At 41.1% G+C, this 20579-nt stretch overlaps 1 protein-coding gene across 1 annotated transcript; it reads left to right on the forward strand.

Annotated features, from left to right (window-relative positions):
* The first annotated feature begins 3622 nt into the window (after nt 1-3622).
* Nucleotides 3623-20486, forward strand: LOC145766019 (26S proteasome regulatory subunit 6B). The gene is made up of 10 exons (XM_082577672.1): nt 3623-3698; nt 4137-4290; nt 4591-4765; nt 5031-5137; nt 7041-7150; nt 18040-18215; nt 18669-18754; nt 18842-18918; nt 19483-19651; nt 20080-20486. Exons 1-10 carry the CDS (start codon nt 3669-3671, stop codon nt 20247-20249), a joined length of 1254 nt encoding a protein of 417 aa, XP_082433798.1. The 5' UTR covers nt 3623-3668; the 3' UTR covers nt 20250-20486.
* Nucleotides 20487-20579: the final 93 nt, after the last annotated feature.

Genomic DNA, 20579 nt, shown 5'->3' on the forward strand with positions numbered 1-20579 from the left:
GATAAGAAGAAACCAGTTGCAGATGTTTTGACGCAATAACCACTTCACGCATTCTTGGTAGTCAGTCTCGCAAATGGGAGATAAAATTTTCAGCCCAGTTTTTCTTGCATGAGAGAAACATACATGCACTTCCTTTTTTCATTCCTTCAAACATTCCATGCACTTCTCGTGTATGAGATCGGATGCAGTTTTTTCTTGGTTCAAAAATGAGCAGGCTTGTTCTACATATTCACATAACTTGTGCGAACACGTGGAACAAGACTGCTCAATTTACACAACCAATAAAAATTAAGTTGAATACAGCAGAAATAAATTGAAATAGAATTTACCACAAAAACTTTCCGTAATTAGTTTTTCCCAAGCTAGACGGATTTCTGAGTCAGCAAATAATTTTCCGCAGTCAGTTGAATCCCATCTCAATAAATTTCAACAAGGCTGAAGCTGAAGAAGGCTGGGAAGTGCGGTGGGCTGAAAACCACTTCTTTTGAATTTCAAAAAAAGGGTTTCAAAAAGCTGGCAAATGGACATGGACTCTATCCAAGGGAGGGTGATCACCCCCCCCCCCACTCATTGGAGTCAAGTTGAAATGACTATGACGATTTTAGCCTACTGTCCAAAAATCACCACCCCCCCCCCCCCCGAATTCTAAAAGTGGATAGAGCCCCTGCAAATGGACCAAAAATTAATTTTCGAAAATTTTGGGGAGTGGCCTTCTCTAACCTAAGCCATTTCTTTGCACAATTTTAAAGGTAATATCAGCAATTTTATTTGTTAGGTAATTTGGAGCTGGTAAACAAGTCCCCCCCCCCCCCCCCCTTGGTAACTCATGACAAAGACAGTCTGACCTAATTTTGTTCAGATGAACTTCAGCTCGATCGCGTCTCTTCTTTTGTGAGGTCTGTTTTGAATATCATTGTAATAAGACTATATTTGGAGCTGGTATACAAGTCCCCCCCCCCCCCCTGGTAACTCATGACAAAGAGGAATTGACCAAAACATGTGGATTGAAGTGTGTAAACAGTAAAGCAAAGGTAAAGTAGTTTCACCCTGTATGTTTGGTCGAGTTCTGTCTTTGTCATGAGTTACCAAGTGGGGGAGATTTGTATACCAGCTCCCTATAATTAGTGCTAGTCGTTGTGAGGACGGTTTGGTAAGGCCTTTCGAAATCAAGATAAATGATTCTTTTTCTTTCAGCAACAGTTGAATACTGTAGTTTCTGAACACAGCATAGTCATGGTCATCATAATACTATAATTAACAAATATCTTTTTTAGGGGTTAGGGTCTTATTTCAACGTTTAGCGATGTTAAAACGATGTAAAAGCGGCAATGATAATTAGGCTACGGTACCCAATAATTTTTAAAAAAATTCAAAAAATCGCCGAATAGGGAACTCGTCGAAAAGGGCTCTCGCCGAATAGGGCACTTGCCGAATCGGACTAGCCGAATTGGACTCGCCGAATAGTAGCAGACCCTAATTTGATATACACTCTTGTAAGGTACATATGATAACGTGTAACAATATCTTGTATCTCTATTGAAAGTGGTGTTGCTTTGCTTTATGCAATATACCGGTAGGCCTATATACTTTAGGTAGTACCTAATGACTCTATTTTCTTAGTGTTCCCTTGTTTATGGTTACCTTTGTTACTATTCTATTTTGTCTTTTTCACTGTGTTTGTAATGTTATGTACTATGACAGATTGACAGATGAAAAAGCACTGCTGTTTTTACAACACCATTATTATTGTTGCTACCCAGATAGAAAAATCCGTCATTTTTACATTGATTCAACGTCTGCAGACGTTGAATCAATGTAAAAATGACAGATTTTGCTGTCAGGGTAGCTCCTGAAGGGGTCTGCTACTATTCGGTGAGTCCGATTCGGTGAGTCTGATTCGGTGAGTTCCTAACTTCTAACCCCTAACCTTAACTCCTAACCCTTAACCCTAAAACGGCAATGATAATTAGGCTACGGTACCCGATAATTTAAAAAAAAAATTGAAAAAATCCCCCGTTAAGGGATCGGACTCACCGAATCGGACTAACCGAATCGGACTCACCGAATCGGACTCACCGAAACGGGCCATTCCGCTCCTGAAGAGAGTCAGACAAAAACCTGCAGTTTCGAGCTATGTACAGTTTTCTACTTGCAATCTTCAAGTTTTGTACGACCAATCAACTTTTCAAGCATCAAATATAGTACAAAATTTGTGCACAAATTATCAAATCTTTGTAGGCACTCTACAATCTTAGAAGTCTTTTAGACCTTGATAAACTTAAGAACGTTTACTACAGCCTTGTGTAACCTCATCATCAATACTGTAAATTGCAAGTTGGTGTGGTGTGTTGTTGTTGGTGTGTTGCTTCAATGCAAGGTTAAATCAACTCCTTAAATTTCATCAGAAGATAATCAGAACTATGACATTAATTGTGATAGGGTGCAACCTAGTTCGTACCTTGAACCATTTGTACAGTCAGTTCGTATCCTGAAAAGATTGAGAGAAAAAATTAAAAAAAAGCCGAAGCCGCTGATCGCAGTTTAATAGCACAAAGCCGAAGTCGCTGATCGGAGTTTCCCCAAACAATTTGAAACAAACTCGAGGGTTAGCGGAAACTGCGGTTAGCGGAAACTGCGGAAAAATGTTTGCGGAAACTGCAAGGGTTAGGGTTAGAGCATAGATTACTCTATGGTTAGAGTTAGGGTAAGCGGAAACTGCTGTTAGTGGAAACTGCGAAAAAATGTTTGCGTAAACTGCAATCAGCGAGGGTTAGAGCATAGATTACTCTATGGTTAGGGTAAAGGTTAGCGGAAACTGCGGAAAAATGTTTGCGGAAACTGCAATCAGCGAGGGTTAGGGTTAGAGCATAGATTGCTCTATGGTTAGAATTAGGGTAAGTGTTAACGGAAACTGCAAAATAAATTTTGCGGAAACTGCGATCAGCGAGGGTTAGAACATAGATTACTCTATGGTTAGAGTTAGGGTTAGCGGAAACTGCGGAAAAATGTTTGCGGAAACTGCGATCAGCGGACTTCAGTTTTGAGCTATTTTTTCTCTCGATCTTTTTAAGGGGAAAATTTTAAAATGATTGCGGAACTGCGATCAGCGACTTTGGCATTTTTTAATTTTTTCTCTCGATATTTTCAAGGTACGAACTGACGGTTTGAACTGTTCATGACCGAGTACGAACTAGGTTGCATCCATTGTGATACACATCAACACTATACCACTTTCAATATGTTGGAAATTTTAAATATAGATGAAATTTATAAGTTAAAAGTAGCAATTAGTTACTACATGGAATTCATATAAATTTATTATCACAGATAGAATACCTAAAACTTGAAAATATAAACACTTCATGGTCACTGTACCTGTTTTTCTGCCAGAGTAATTTTATAATACAAAGAATATCTACTATTTCATGAAATAGCAAAATTAGTTTATTGGAGAGGTATTGGAACATGTTCGTATAGCATGATGATATTGATCACAGCTGATTTGTTACTTAACTGTACCAACCAAGAATTATGACATTTTGTTTGGACTCGTCAATTGACAGTGTAAAGATTTTACTTTTGATCTAACGATTTTTGTAATTAATCAACTGTGTGTAGTGTACTTTCAGACTCGATTTACCTTTAGATTTTTTTATTTAAATTTAACAATGGAAGAACTTGGAATCATAAGCAAACCGGTAACTGCTTAAAATGTTGCATGAATTAACTGCTTTTCATTGATTAAAATTTTAATGGTGATTAACTTACTACTGAAGTAATTTTTCTGTACTATGCAGTCATAAACAGATATATATAATAAATTCAATATACTTTTCTTTGAATTATTCAAACATTGGCAAAAGCAACCACAGAACAAATTTGAAATTTTCTGCAGAAAATTCTGCTATCAGCAGGTGAAATATTTAGGGTGGTATTGATTATCAAATCAATTGATATTATATATGTTATATGTAATTAGTTTTGCGGACATAGGTTAATCACCAAAAACATTTGATTTTGTTTAATAGCTGATCTTTTGAATAATGATAATTAATCAAACCAATTGTGTTTTTGTTTGTGGAACAGCAAACATTTAAATCTTACCAAAATGCCAACATTTAAACAAATTCTTGTAGCAAACCGTAGGAACACCAGATGCATCTCGTCCAGGGACAGTTCAGTCCATGCTCAGTACAACAGAGATCGATAAGATTGAAGATTTTTATACAAAATATATGAAACTTCAAAAGCAGTTGGAATTTCTTGGTGTTCAGGAGGAGTATATCAAAGGTGGGTGCATCCTTACTGGTCTAGATGGATGTACAGTTCCATACCTGTGAGAAGATTCAAATTTAGAGGAAAGTACATCATGAGTTTCCATCAAAGTTATTGGGATTTGCAGCTCAAGCTGTAATTCAAAGAGGACATAGCAATTTTTCATTGATTTGTGACATTAGTGTGTTAGCCAAGTATTCCTTTGTAGAATGTTTTGATCCCAATATGTCAAGCACTCATTGTATCCGGCATCGAGTAGTCCTAGTTGGGTTTATTGCACCTTTCAATGAATAACAACAAACATTTTACATGAAGATGAAATGAAAAATCTACGAAAAGAATATTTGCATGCTCAAGAAGAAGTGAAGCGCATTCAAAGTATACCTCTTGTGATTGGTCAGTTTTTGGAAGCAGTAGACCAGAACAACGCCATTGTTGGTTCAACAACTGGTTCAAACTACTACGTCCGCATCTTGAGCACAATCGACAGGTAGCAACATTCTTTATTCTTTAGAGTAGCAAACTCCTTTGTATTTATGCAGTTTTACATTGAATTTTTACATAAAACATGTAAAAAGCTTTATTCCATGTTTAGTCTTAACTATATGCTAAAACAGTAGTGCACAGAATATGTTTTGCATCGATCGATGGCAGTCGTGCGGACACTCCTGCTCCAGACTAGCGCTGGTGGACCACACTGTTTTCATTATGTCGTGTTTGTGGCTCAGTTCATCAACATCTTTGTTGCATCACAGGGAACTCCTGAAGCCCAATTCATCAGTCGCTCTCCACAAACACAGCAATGCTTTAGTCGATGTCCTCCCTCCTGAAGCTGACAGCAGCATCACCATGCTCTCAGCAGGTATCTCTTGATGTGTACAACTCATCTTCTTCTTCTCCAAATACTGAATTTGATTGCTTGAAAAGCAGTTTCAATTTTTGTAACAACTTTTTCAGTTGAAGTATGTTTATAACATTGTTTTTAAAGGCCTAATGCTCATGTTGTCGTGATGTTGGTACCTGCATCCAGAACAAAAAAAGGGAGCAAGTCTTTTAGGCGCTGACAGTTAGGCGCTGGTCTAATCGGCGCGCACACTGTGGCGTCTGGATATTTAGGTGCGGAGCACTGTGGCGCCCGGTCATTTAGGTGCTATTTCTAGTAAAGTCTGTAGATTGTATCAGCTTGGCAGCTTGCCAGAAAATTATATCATGGCTTCCGTGAGTGAAGCTGCTTAAACCGGCAATACTTTTCACACAAAATGTTATATTGAACAGAACAATATATTGTTGTTTTTTGGTGCAAATGAAGTGCTCAGATCCAACATCGGCTTATATGCAGGGCAATTAGAGCAGTAGACCACCTGATCTCCACAGGACACGTACTTCTGGAGTAGAAGTTGCCGGTTTAAAGGCGCAGCTTTGTGCAGTCTGTTACCTTTAATAATTACTTCTACTTGAGACGGATAGATCGTGTGGAGATGAGGTGCGGGAAAACGCTCTACTACTCTTGATATTAGCACATCTCTACAGGACATTTGCAATGCATCCTGAACACAAGTTGCAGCCAGATGGAACTTTACTTCTGTTATCTTTCACAATTACTTCTGTTTGGGATAGATTGGCCATGAGACGAGAACGCGTAAGACGCTCTACTACTGTTCACATGAATACATATCTACAGGGCATATAGGCTACACCCTGTCGGCACTCGGCAGCCGTGGCCGAGTGGTTAGCGCGTTGGGCTCGCAGTCGAGAGCCTGCATGTTCGACTCCAGCCACCGGCACTTGCTGTTGTTTCTCTGGGCAAGAAACTTTACGATAATTGCCTCTACCTAGTGATCGATTTCGAGTAATGGGTAGTACCAAATTTAAGTCATAAGTAGAGTAGACAACCGGAAACAGACATTGCCGTCGGCTGCAGCGTGGGTCAGGTGTACGTCGGAAGGCGTACACCGATGCATAGCGCTCAAGTCCGCTTTCCCGCAATGCAGGATAAAGATAAACAAACAAACAAAAAACAAACAAACCCTGGCTACAAGTTGCAAGCATACTTCGCGCGTTTATTAAACCTAGTCGGGATTTGACGGAAAACTAAGTTACTTTTCACTCAAGCCTACCCTCGCTTGAATACAGGCTACGGTACACTTTTTACTGATGTTTACTGTAGATATTATTTGACCTAACTAAAAGTGAACTCATATGTTCGGAAACTTGAATAATTTATTGATAAAGCTTTCGCCGACGCAAACCTGGACTAACAACAAATAAATGCTGAACAAGCGCATTAAAAAAACAACATATTTTTCTGTTCAATATAACATTTTATGTGAAAATCATTGCCGGTTTAATCAACTTCACTCACTGAAGCCATGACCAACAACGCACATGCATTAACAAAACAATATATTTTCCTGTTCAATATAATATTTTGTGTGAAAAGCCCCTACCTGCCAAGCTGATACAATCTACAGACTTTACTAGTAATAGCACCTAAATGACCGGGCGCCACAGTGCTCCGCACCTAAATATCCAGACGCCACAGTGTGCGCGCCTATTAGACCTGCGCCTAACTGTCAGCGCCTAAAAGACGTGGACCCCAAAAAAATGTTTCAATTATTTAAATAGCTCTGACGCAAGGCAATACAAAGTGAGTTCCCACACTGAGTTCTTGGCAACAAGATCACGTAACATTTGAAAAGCTTGCCTGCTGTTAATGTTCGATTCAAAAATTGCATGATGACGTAACTAGTGGTGACGTCACGCAGACGAGAAGCCGGATGTGATGTATTCCGACATCGGCGGAATGGACATTCAGAAGCAGGAGGTGAAGGAAGCTGTGGAACTCCCTCTAACCCATTTCGAACTTTATAAACAGGTCGGTAGGTTTGCAGGATGTAAAACCACGACCCAGTTACAACAAGTGATTGGAATATTTTTCTTGACTACTGCATTGCTTTTAAAAATAATTTTTGGAGTTTTATGAAAGTTATCAATAAACATCCGTCATCACTAGGGCCCGCAAAAGTCAATAAAGTCAAAAATTTTTAAGGACCTCGTTGTTCCAGACGGTTGTTCGCCTGGTCAAACGTCATGTAGAAATCGTTCGGGTCTACTGAATATTACGTCATGGAAATTCCTAAAACATGAGCCAAAATTGCACCATCGTCCGTAAGACTCGTGTCAGACCGGTTTAAACCTGTTTCAGTTTGAGACCTGTTTGGACATGAAATATTGCGTCACGAACTGCTCTCGTGCCTTTGAGTTATCACAAATTTTTCTGATTCATTCTCGAAGTTGTTTGTTGGAAGTCGGTCGCACATTTAACTGGTTTATTTGGTGCTTGCTAGCTGGACAAATTCTCCGTCTTTTATCCAAGTAATCTGTATCGTAGTGACAGTTTTTAGAGGTGCAAGGCGTTGCATTTCGATTTCGATAGCCGCGGGCTAATTTTACAGGAATACACTTTTGAAAAGACGTTTCGAAAGAGTGTTTATTTTTCGGTCACCTACATGCAGACGAACGGATTCGGGAATCTTATGTTACAATTTTCCCACGAAGAGATTATGGTTTACCGCTGTGACCATAAAAAATAAAAGACGATTCTCTGTCTAGTGTTTGGCACAGAAGCACTTAGAAGCATAAAAAATAAAAGACGAGTTCTTGTCAGTTGGTAGGTCAAGAAGAAATTAAAGCAAGAAAAATAAAAAAACGATTTTGTTAGCTGGTAGGCCAAGAAGCACTTGAAGGCATAAAAATAAACGACGTGTTTGTTGTCAGCTATTGCAGAAGAACTACTTAGAAGTACAAGAAATAATAAAAGAAGATTTGTTGGTTGGTAGTCTACACTCTTACAGAAGCAAAGAAAAGTAAAGACAATTCTTCTCAGTTTGGTACAGAAGAAAAATAACTTTGACATTCATTGGCAAGAAAGAAGATTAAAAGACAATCCATCTGTGCTTGTAGATTCAAGTGGAAGAATCCAAGCAAGTTTTGTGGACTTTAGGACTTCATACCCGTACAGCTACGGTATCGTGCATTTAAATTCTTTTTTGTATTTTTACGGTCTTTGCAGTTAAGTTTTTTATAACTACTGTAGCCTAATAATTTTGTGTGTTTGTGTAACTTAATTTTTTTAATTGTTAAATTTAGCCCCAACATTTAATATGTCTACACTCGGTGGCGACAAGGACTCGACCGCCGTAGACTCGACTGAGATTAAGCCTGATGATGTTCTTTGCGGTCGGGCAGGCCATTCTGGGGAGGGACCCATTAACGATGAGGCTAAGTCAGTTCGAGAGGCCCGGCATCTTAGACGGGATATTTTGACTCAAATTGGGAAACTTTCTGTAGCCCTAGGTTCTTTGAGTGATAAGCAGGAACTGTTAATTTTTAGATCTAAGTTATCTACTTTAGAAGAGGAATTACGGCATTTCCATGCTCTTTTGACTAAAATCTTTAACTCTGCAATCTTGGCAGAACTTCGTGATAGGGTAGATCCCGAATTTAACTCATTAAAAAATAACTTTGAACAAAAAGAAAGTGAGTACTCCGAAATGTTGGATGCTGACATACATCCTGAGGATAGCGCCTCAAATGTAAGCACTAGGATGTCTAAGAGTTCGTCTCGGATAGTTGCACAAATTAACCTACAGCTAAGACGAGAGGAGCTCCAGATCCAAGCTGAGGCCGAAGCAAGAGCTGCTGAAGCCGCCGCGAAAGCCGAAGCGAGAGCTGCTGAGTTCGCACTCAAAGACGCTCAGTTGAGGGCTGAACAACGTAAAGAGGTAGTTTTAGCTGAATATCGATCAGAGGCGGGCTCCCGGCGTAGCTCTAAGAAGAGCTCTTCTAGGCATTCCAGAAATGAACATCAATCGCAGTTTAATTTACATAACCTTTTCCAAACGCCCGTTCAACCTGTGAGTGGACCAGGGCAATCCACACGTTTTCCAGCTGTTTCAGGAGGTCTCGGGGCCGCGGCTAAGGGTCTTCCGAATGCTGTAGAGCCAAGGTCTGCGAATTACAACCAAACTCCTCCCCCAGAGCGTACAGGTCACGGGGCCGCCATTAGTAGTAATGCTTTGCCCCCTTCACAGTTTTCTGCGCCGCTAGGTTTTGATCGCCCAGCTACACGTAATTTGGGTGGTTGTGAGAGGCGTATCGCGTCACCTGATTTTAACGTGTGTGAGGATCGTGATCGGGCTGTGCATGTGACTGAGCCCACTCAGCCCCTTAAGGGATATAGCTTGTCTTCTCCCGCTAAATCGAGTTCTCAACAGCAGGATTGCTTTTTTGAATACCAAAATAGTAGGACGTTTTTCGATAAGGTGGCCTTGATTGGTTACGATGGTAATAATATGCCATTTATCTTCTTTAAAAATCGTGTTACAGCCTTAATGGCAGCTTCGCCCTTTAAGGGGACTCGTTTGACTTTGTTACAAGCAGCTTGTGTTAGGACAGCTGCGCAAACGATTGCTAATTTGGTTTCTGACACCCCTGGCTTGTCAGAGGAAGACAGGATAGAAATGTCGTTAGCTCGCTTGTCCCAGCGTTTTGGGGTTCGTGGAGGTCTTTTTGCAGAACCAGAAATTAGAAAGTATCGCTATGGTAGCAAATTGACTTCGACCTCTTCCAGTGATCTGAAAGAGTTTAAAGATGAATTGTCGCAGTGTTTGCTTTACGCGCAAGCTTATGGTCAGCGTGATAAATTAGAAGGACGTTTTGTTTTGGATTTGGCTAAGCGACTCCCGTTTGACGCTAAGCAGCCTTATCTTGACTTTTTAGGTGATCAGTATGGTGGCACTGATGAGCCTACCTTTCAGAGTTTGTTTGAATTTGTAGTACGGGAGGAAACGCGTAAGTCGACTGATTTTAGCATTATGCTAATGGTCGATTCTGGTGAGTCGCAGCAATTTAAAAAGTTTGGCAAAGGAAATTTGCCTTCATGTCCGGTTAGGCAGACGTCCGTAAAACCCCATGATGATGTGATGTCAGGGAGTTCGCAGTACTCGACTGTTGTTGGCGCACCGCGCGGTGGTGAAGCCAGACGTAAAAACCTGCCGGCATGTATTTGTTGTTCGTCACGTGGTCAAGTTGAATATCATTTTTTGTCTAATTGTAAAGAATTTTTGCGCTTGACACCTAAAGATCGGAGAGATGTCATTGTGAAAGCTGGCAAATGCTTGAATTGTTTGCGCCAGCATATGGTTAGGGATTGCGTTCATGCAAATAACTGTCGTAAGTGTGGGCCTAACAACGATAGGAAACACTATTTTCTTCTGCATGATTTTTATGTGACGTCACGTGATTCTCTGGATTCGGTTGGGAAAGATGATGCTCGTGCCAGAGTTCCTGTGCGTAATGTTATGATTGGAAATGTTAAAGCAGCCTTTAACCGCGTTACTGCTGCTCGTGTTTTGAATCCAATGACTGGCAAATCGAAGTTGGTGTATTGTCAGCATGATCCTGGTTCGCAGTTGACGTTTGTTTCGAGTGATTTGATGTGTGAACTTGATCTTAAACCGTACGATAAAGCGTCGTTTAAAATGGATACCCTGGCTGGTCAGAAAGCTACTTGTGCTGACCTTGTCAAACTCAACATCCAGTCGTTAGAGACAGATGAACTGTTTTGTGATATAACTTCGGTGGTTAACCCAGCTTGGGCTGACGATGTTAAAACTTTACCGCATAAACAAGATTTAAATGGTTTCCGTCATTTTCATGACGTGAATATGTTTCATTTGAATGATTGTAGTACTGTAGATGTACTGATTGGCAACGACAACGCTTATTTGATGTGTGCAAAAAAAGAGCGTGTTGGTGAAAATCGTAGTGAACCACATGCTTTGCTCACTCCTCTCGGTTGGTTGGCTTGTGGTGGTAAGTCACCCTTAGATGAAAGCGTTGCTAAAGTGTGCAGAGTGCAGACGTCTTCAGAGTCGGATGTCATCTCTGGCTTTCAGCGTAAAATTGAGTCTCGTGATATGGAAATAGCAGACCTGAATAAAGTCATTCAGGATTTGACGTTGCAAAATGAAACCTGTGAATTGTCTCGCAATGATAAGTTGGCTAGAGAACTTGTTGAACCGAATATTGAGTTGAAAGATGGTCGATTTGAGATACCTGTTCCGTTGAAGGAAGATATTGATCTACCTAACAAATTTGTGTTGGCGTCAGATAGAGCTGCTGCTTTAAGAAAGAAAGCTTTAAAACAACCTGAACTTCGTGATTTCCTTACTGACACCATGAAAGATCTTAAATCAAATGGCTATATTGAGCGTACTGGTGAAGCAGGAAATGTCAAGGGATTTGAATGGTATTTACCATACTTTGTTACGTTACAATTAAAAAAGCGCATTGTTTACGATGGCAAGTCTGAATTTCGAGGAACTTGTGTTAATGATGTAATGTTTTCGGGTCCTGACTTGTTAAACCCTCTGGTTTAACTTAGTCAGGACCCGATGTCTTGGCTAGATTTCGGCTTGGTAGATTTGGTCTCATGGCTGATGTGACTAAATGCTTCTTTCAAATAAAGTTACCTGAGTCGCAAAGGGATTTGTTTCGTATATTGTGGTTTGAAGATGATGACCTTGAAAATGGTAGGATGGTACCATTTCGTTTTTGTGTACACCCTTGGGGAATAAAGAGTAGCCCATATATCGCTTGCTTGGCTATAAAGAAAATGATCGAGCAGAATCCCAGCAGTGCTGGTGAATTGACTCTCTGCAATATTGCAAATAATATGTACATGGATGATTTTATATTTTCGGCTGATAGCTTAGAGGAAGCTCAGCAAATCACTCATGAATCAATTGCTTTGTTTGATAGCCGTGGGTTTAAACTTGGTAAGTGGAGTGCTAACAAGGAGGCTATGATTGTCTTGTCAAATTTGGATAATGAGATGCTTTCACCTTTGATTCGTGACATTGACTTTCAGACTGAAAATATGACTTTGCCATCAGCGAAGACATTGGGTTGTGTGTGGCAAACCGAGTCTGACGAGATGCGTATCGCATGTTCCTTAAAGCCCTTAGCTAAACACACGCGCCGAAGTATGCTCAGTCAGCTTGGACAAAATTTTGATCCGCTAGGCTTTGGAGCGCCATTTTTTCTAAAAGCACGCCTTATACTTCAGCAATTGGCGATAGACAAGTTTGATTGGGACACCGAGGTCCCTGATAGCTTTGTTAAAGAGTGGGAGTCGTGGCTTCGCTCTTTGGACCTGCTTAAGGATTTTTCGTTACCGAGATGGTATTTTGCAAACTCTGGTGTGTGCAGTCCGGATGATATTGTTTCATATCAATTGCATGGGTTTAGTGATGCTTCGAATCAAGCTTTCTCTTCTGTTGTTTACTTACGTAGACTGGTTAACGGAGTTCCGAGTGTGTCTTTCGTTCTGGGTAAATCTACCATTGTTGTAAAAAATCAGTTTTCTTGGCCGATAGCTAGGAAAGAGCTTGTTGCCGCTTTGAATACAGCCAGACTCGTGAAGCAGGCCTACGAGGCATTGAAGATGCCAGACTGCCTTAAGTATTTTTGGTGTGATTCTCGTACTGTGTTGCAGTGGGTTAAAAACCCTGATTTACGTTTGAATAAGTTTATTACGCGTCGAGTTGAGCATATTTTATTGTTGTCTGGAGCCCAGGATTGGCGTTTTTGCCCTACCGATATGAACCCAGCTGATGTTGGCACAAGGCCAAATCTTATTACAAAGAAAGAATTTCGAGAGTTGTGGTTAAATGGTTCTAGTCTTCTCTACCAGTGTGAGGAAATTCCATCTGTAGAAAATGCCACTCCAGTACCTGTCCATAGCCTATATCTTCGTGACGAAGAGGAGTCGCTTGACGTTGGACAGGGTGGTCTTCACAGATTGATCGAGGCCGCACCTTCTTTGTATGTTATGAAAAAGAGAATCGCTTATTTGGTTGCTTTTGTTGAATTTTTGTGCTGTAAAACGAGAAAGCGTAGCTTTGTGAAGCCAAAACTGGATGCATCTTATCTTAACAGTGCTTCAGAGTTGGCTGTGAAGTTTGTTCAGAAGAGCGTGTATGGCGATGTGGTACATTTAATGACCAAACGATCGCCGGATGCCCTTGAGGAAGTGATAAAGCGAGGTAGTGTTGGCGCTTCGCAACGTGAGAAGGAACGGTTGAAAGAATTACGTTCACTTAAAAAGTACAGACCTTGTGTAGATGACGCTGGTGTAATCCGCATTGAAGGGCGCTTAAGTAATTCTCCCGAGATCTCTCTTGAAGCAAAGCATCCGATTGTTTTGCCTTCGAAGCACCCCTTCACTAGGCTTGTTGTAGTGTTGCATCATAATGGAAATGCGCACTGTGGAGTACAGCACACTTTGTTGTCTACGCGACAGAAGTTTTGGATCGCTAATGGTAATGCCTCCGTGAAGAGGTATCTTAATGACTGTGGTGTATGCGCGATTGAGAAAGCTCGACCTATAAGGCAGCTCATGTCTGATTTACCTTTGTCTCGCACAACTGCGCATAGGAAAGCCTTTTTTGATTGCGGCTTAGACTATCTTGGACCTTTAACTTTTGTTGAAGGTAGAAGTCACAAAAAAGCTTGGGGACTCTTGTTCACATGTATGGCATCTCGCGCTATTCATGTTGAGCTGGTTACGTCATTGTCGCTGAGTGATTTTTTACTTGCCTTTACAAGGTTTACAGATTTACGTGGGCAGGTTAATGCTATCTATTCCGACAATGGAAGTACCTTTCAGGCAGCATCTAAGAAGTTACCCGAGTTGATAGGATCAGCTGAATTTCACAACGCCCTGAGACAGAGAGAGATAAACTGGGAATTTATACCTCCGTATGCTCCGGCGCAAGGTGGCGCCTGGGAGGCAATGGTTAAACAATTTAAAATTGCATTTTTTCACATTTTGGACTCTTCAATTCGTAAGCCCAAATTCATTGAACTGCTTACGTACACAGGCAGTGCCGTTCGGATCGTGAACGAACGCCCTTTGGTACCTTTGAGTGACGACCCTAGGGATTTTACTGTCATCACCCCTGCCTCACTTTTGACCCCATACTTAGACCCATACTGTGCTGTTGGGCAACCACATGATCGTGACCAACTAAGAAGGGATTATCGGTTCAATTTGTCACTTTCTCATCAGTTTTGGAGTAAATGGATCGATTTTTACTTGCCAGGTCTTCAGGGCCGGAAAAAATGGCTAAAAATGGCAGAGAATTTGGAGCCTGGTCAACTTGTAGTGGTAGGTTCTCTCCAGGACATTGGTAAACGTGGGAAGTATCAACTTGGGAGGGTGCATGAGGTAGTTCCACAAATTAGGAAAGGGTAGCCTGTGGTTCGTAGAGCTAAAGTTGCCGTCTGCAACTATGATGAGAGTACGGGGAAAGTGAAAGTAGACTATGTGTTGAGGGATATTTCGTGCCTCGCCCCCGTAAAGAACACCTAAGTGTTAGGGTTTGAGCCTGGTTTTGTCTGCGGTGGCCGACACTTGTCTGAGCCCAGAACAGTCGGTTATTATCGCAACCATGGTATATAGCGTCATTTTTTGCGTGTACCTACTACCTATGGTACCAATTTCATGTATCGTCGTGTTTATTCTTATTGCTGTTCATTCTTTGCATGCCCTTTGTATTTGCGTATTAACTTAAACGTGAGTGATTCAAACAATTTGTGTATCATGTGTTTTTATTCATTGGCTCACAATTGTCGTCAATTCTTTTTTAGTTATGCCATGTCAGACTGTCATAACTAGGGGCCGCTATGTTCCAGACGGTTGTTCGCCTGGTCAAACGTCATGTAGAAACCGTTCGGGTCTACTGAATATTACGTCATGGAAATTCCTAAAACATGAGCCAAAATTGCACCATCGTCCGTAAGACTCGTGTCAGACCGGTTTAAACCTGTTTCAGTTTGAGACCTGTTTGGACATGAAATATTGCGTCACGAACTGCTCTCGTGCCTTTGAGTTATCACAAATTTTTCTGATTCATTCTCGAAGTTGTTTGTTGGAAGTCGGTCGCACATTTAACTGGTTTATTTGTTGCTTGCTAGCTGGACAAATTCTCCGTCTTTTATCCAAGTAATCTGTATCGTAGTGACAGTTTTTAGAGGTGCAAGGCGTTGCATTTCGATTTCGATAGCCGCGGGCTAATTTTACAGGAATACACTTTTGAAAAGACGTTTCGAAAGAGTGTTTATTTTTCGGTCACCTACATGCAGACGAACGGATTCGGGAATCTTATGTTACAATTTTCCCACGAAGAGATTATGGTTTACCGCTGTGACCACTCGTCTATCCACGAATCAAAGAATAAAGTTGTTTTCAACACCTAGGGGACTGTTTTTAAGAAGTTTATAGGTCAAAATAAAGTCAAAATTTGTCAAAATTCTCGACAGATTGGGGGTGCGATTGCACCCCCGGCTCGTACACCTATGAGTTGAGTAACCCTGCTGTAGGCTATATTTTTCTTTTTCGGTTGAGAATTAAACAGCAAACATGATCACGTAGGGCCCGTAAAAGTCAATAAAGTCAACAAATTTGAAGGACCTCGTCTATCCACGAATCAAAGAATAACGTTGTTTTCAGCACCTAGGGGACTGTTTCTAAGAAGTTTATAGGTCAAAATAAAGTCAAAATTGACAATAAAGTCAAAATTTGTCAATATATCGACGGTCTGAAACAAAAAAGTCGTAAGTGCAGTTTTACACTTTGGAGTAAAAGGCAAAAAACCAAAAAAAAAATCTTTTTTTAAATTTTGTTATTTTGAGCATTAATATCTGTAACTATTAAATGAAGCACGTTTCTATACTTTACTGATTGCCACATTTCTTTTTGGATGAAATTTTCAAATAAAAGGCATTAAGAGCAATTTAATCACTTGTGTTACGTTATGTTAATGTGTGACATACGTCTTTTTTGTTTTCAAATTTTTTATGAATGGCTTGGAATATCTTGTTATACAAGCACGATAGAAACAAGCTGAAAATAGCAGTAGATAGCCCTAAATGCATAGGTTTTGAAAACGCAAAAAAGCGAATTTCTCAAAAATGTCACTTACGACTTTTTTGTTTTCGACCGTCGATATGGCTTTTGACAAACTTTTTGTGTTTCTTGAGAGTAATTTCTGTCAAAATCTTCGTGGAAGCATTGTAAATCAGGAACTGCGACACAATTAAACCATATTAACCCATAACAGCAGGAAATATGTCACAATGCAGGCCTCGAAATTCACGGCGGACATGTCCACCGTCACAGCATGTGATGTCCGCGGGAAGTACCATCTAGATCGGTCATATTTGTCCGCCGAGAAATAACACAGGAACTAGCGATACAAATCGTCATTGCATAGCACGAACAACTGTTGCAATAATATATTTTCCAGCGCATCTAGAAAATGTGAATACTGTATCTCTTAGCTTCCATTCCAGCAGGAAAAGTTTCGATTTTTACGTTGCTTCAACGATTGGTGACATTGTATCAGCATAACAAAGGTGAATTCTTCGCTAAGAATCGTTGGGAGTACCGGTACTTCTACACTAATCACGCGCAACTTAATTCAAGTCTTACGTCACAATGTCTGGCTTTGATCTCCGAGTAATATTGATAAGGCAAGGTTGGTTACAAAGTTAGATTATACGAGTAGGCTATTACAGCAAGATGAAGCAAAACTTGTTAAGTTTTGGTATTACAGTAAGAAAGAAAAGGCGCCGGGAAAATTTACTTTCGCTCACATGACACGCTAAAATAAACCTAAAAAAAGCCTAGTGAAACTTTGCACAGTTTTCCGACTCCTGCCCAGAGCATTGTGACGCAATAAGCCACACGACCTTGTTCGGTGGAAGCTAATCAGTTATGCGGCGTATTAAGCAGCTACACGGCGCTTTCACTCTTCAGGCGTACGTCGTTGGTGTGGTGAAAGACTTTCAGAGTGACTTCGCTGAAATTTTAAAAAGTCTTTTAAACCGTAGCCTGGTTCTCAAATGGCGAAAAATTATCAAGCTAAAGTGATTAAGCATGACGATCGACGCTAAAACTGGTGTGTCCGCCGAGATAGCTGCTCAGACCAGACACGTTTGTCCGCCGTCAACAAAAACCAATTTCTAGGCCTGCAATGCCCACTTGGATCAGCAGTAACTTTTATCGCAAATTGTCCATTGTTTATTCATTGTTATGTTAGGTATTTAAATAATTCTTATAAAACACTTTCTCTTCACAAACGTGGTCTTTTCTAAGATCAGCAGTTGGGATTTTAAGAATAGCCTATTAGTATCGACATTCTGTAATACAAAAATGCCTATGCAAGCTAAATCGTCTTCTGCAAAAGTTAAACAGATTTGTCGAGATTTTCCTGGTGAATTTAATGCAACTCCCGGGGGTGATTTAAGGTGCAATTTTTGCGAGTTTATAGTGAAGTGCGATAAAAAGTATTTTGTTGAAAGCCACAGGAAAAGTAAACGCCATCAAGCTGGATTGGAGCGACAACTAGCATCGCAATCAAGGCAAACTTTTATTGAACAAGTCCCTTTTATTGAACACGTTTGGGTCTGAAATCGATAAAATATTATGTTTGGGTAACTGGAATCAATTCAAGGAAGAACTGTGGCCTTCGTTCGTTAGGTCAAAACAAAGTCAAATTTGATAAAAATAAAGTCAAAAAAAAATTTTTTTTAGGTCAAAATGAAAATGGCCCTAGTCATTACTCATCACCAAACAATTGGCTGGTTGGAAAGTTTCCTTCTGATTTCAATTGTTTAACTAACTGTACTTTGCAGATCGGTATCGACCCCCCTCGGGGAGTGTTGATGTTTGGCCCCCCCGGATGCGGGAAGACCATGCTTGCCAAAGCTGTGGCCCACCACACAACCGCGTCCTTCATCAGGGTCGTAGGGTCAGAGTTTGTGCAGAAATACCTCGGAGAAGGGCCAAGGATGGTCCGGGATGTGTTCAGGTAAATCCAGGAGTTTTCGTCAGATAATTTCCTCTGCCAACTGCACACCCGAGTGGGAAGAACTGCTCGACGTTTGAAACCACACTCGAAAGGGCGCTGGTTCGACACCATTCCAGAGCACACAGAGTTGTGTTTTGGCAAGACACTCAAAGACTTGTTTCAATGTGGACATGAAGATTATTTACTAATCCACCGACATTAGCCTGGGGACAGCAGTCTCCATCTGCAAGCATGAATTCAACCATCCACGTCATAAGTAAGATCAGTGCATTGGCGGCTGCGTTACAGCGACGCAATCATACTCGTGGCCACCGCATGCGTCACGTAGCTTTGTTGTTTATTGTCTTGCTTGGTTCGTGCCAGATGGACTCACCTGGTCTAATATTTAAGTTTTCGCATCAGTGTTTTTGTATGCTTTCAATTTGCGCTCCATCACCCCCATTTTATCCTCAGATTGGCAAAGGAGAACTCCCCCGCGATTATATTCATAGACGAGATCGATGCGATCGCGACGAAACGCTTTGACGCACAAACAGGAGGTGAGTTCTTTCCTGAAGAATTTTTTAAAGATTTTATCTCATTGTGTCCCTCTCATCACCAGCCGTGATTCTCCTCTTCACTTGCAGCTGATCGAGAGGTCCAACGCATCCTCCTGGAACTTCTCAACCAGATGGACGGATTCGATCAGACCGTCAACGTCAAAGTGAGTCAGATAGTTGCCACCACTATGGTTGGGTGACATGTACGTGCTTGATCGAAACGAGGCGTTTTATAATAATTTTGAACAGCTCCAGTCACAGACTCACAGTTATCACTTTTGTGCCACGGCATCCTTCCGTGTGGTGTGATGCGGCCAGCCATAATTTAAATGGTGAATTTATTTCGTCAAGTGTCCACAAATGATGAGCTTTTCATTATGGTTCCTTGAATCTTATAACGAGTTTACTTCACAATGCATGAGAATCGAAGGATTTTTGGTTCGTTGTTAGATTGATGATAATTTCCGGTGCCCTTCATTGAGTTGTTTCCTTACTCTACCTATACCCTGGCCACATGATGGCGCTGCATACAAGTCGAAGATTGGTGTTGGGCGTAAGGACACGATTTCAACATGAACAGGAGTTTTGCGTAATAAAGATGCAGTTTTACTAAAGAGCTTTTGGCAGACAGTTTGTATCAGTGAGATTCTACTCTTCCGGTAAAACATAAGGAGGCTGTATGGAGGATCATTGGTGCGGAGTGTTATGTGATGATTGTTGATTGACAGGTGATCATGGCTACCAACCGTGCAGACACACTGGATCCTGCGCTCCTCCGTCCTGGAAGATTGGACAGAAAGATCGAGTTCCCGCTCCCGGATCGGCGCCAGAAGAGACTCATTTTTTCAACCATCACCGGGAAGATGAACCTCAGTGATGAAGTGGATCTCGAAGATTGTATCCTTTGCCTTGTATTGTCATACAACCTTTTTATTGTTTCATAATGCTTTTGTTACAACTGGAAATATTTTATGTATTTCTACCTCAGCACAGCAACTTCTGCTTTGCGTCCGTTGTAACAACATGCTGCAGTGTAAGTACAGATGCAGTACAACGGACAAGTGGAAGAGCCAGAAACTCACAATTATCTATGTTTCCATTCCGATACGATATCATCGAGTGTCTTTCCGAGACACCGCCAGGTGCTTTAGGTAGGATCTGAACCGGCGTCCTTCCGCTCCTCTCAGTTTCTCACATCAGAAAGGCAACTTCTACTGACAAACGAGATGAGCGGACGGGATGTTGTCATCTAGCGGCCATATTTTTGCTTATTTTCACGTTCGCTCGGTCCTCCACAACTTATTTCCTTAACTTCCTCCTTCCAGTCGTGGCACGGCCTGACAAGATATCAGGAGCCGACATCAACGCGATCTGCCAAGAGGCCGGGATGCTGGCGGTAAGGGAGAACAGGTATATCGTACTCGCCAAGGACTTTGAGAAAGCCTACAAGACCCAGATGAAGAAAGACGAACAGGAGATGGAATTTTACAAATAAATTTCCACGTCTGTCTCGGGGGGGGGGGGCGTAATCAGTTTACTGGGGGGTGTCTTTGTTGGACTACTTGCAGAAATGTTTTTCGTTTAAAGTCAGTAACATCTTTAATCTCATTGCTGCTAGTTGACCTCGTCATGGGTCAGTGAGTTCATGCTCAATGAGGACTAGTGATTGGTTCGCGCTCTCTAGTTTATTTTACTGGGGCGATGTTGAATAAACGTTTCATTGCGATTAAATTGCAACCGTTGTGTCTTTTGGTTCAGTGACGTCAGTCCGGTTAGATCAGGATTCATATTTCACAAAATGTTTACAGTAGAACTTGGATAACTC

The sequence above is a fragment of the Aplidium turbinatum genome, chromosome 3 (assembly GCF_918807975.1).
Source record: "Aplidium turbinatum chromosome 3, kaAplTurb1.1, whole genome shotgun sequence".
Lineage (NCBI taxonomy): Eukaryota > Metazoa > Chordata > Ascidiacea > Aplousobranchia > Polyclinidae > Aplidium > Aplidium turbinatum.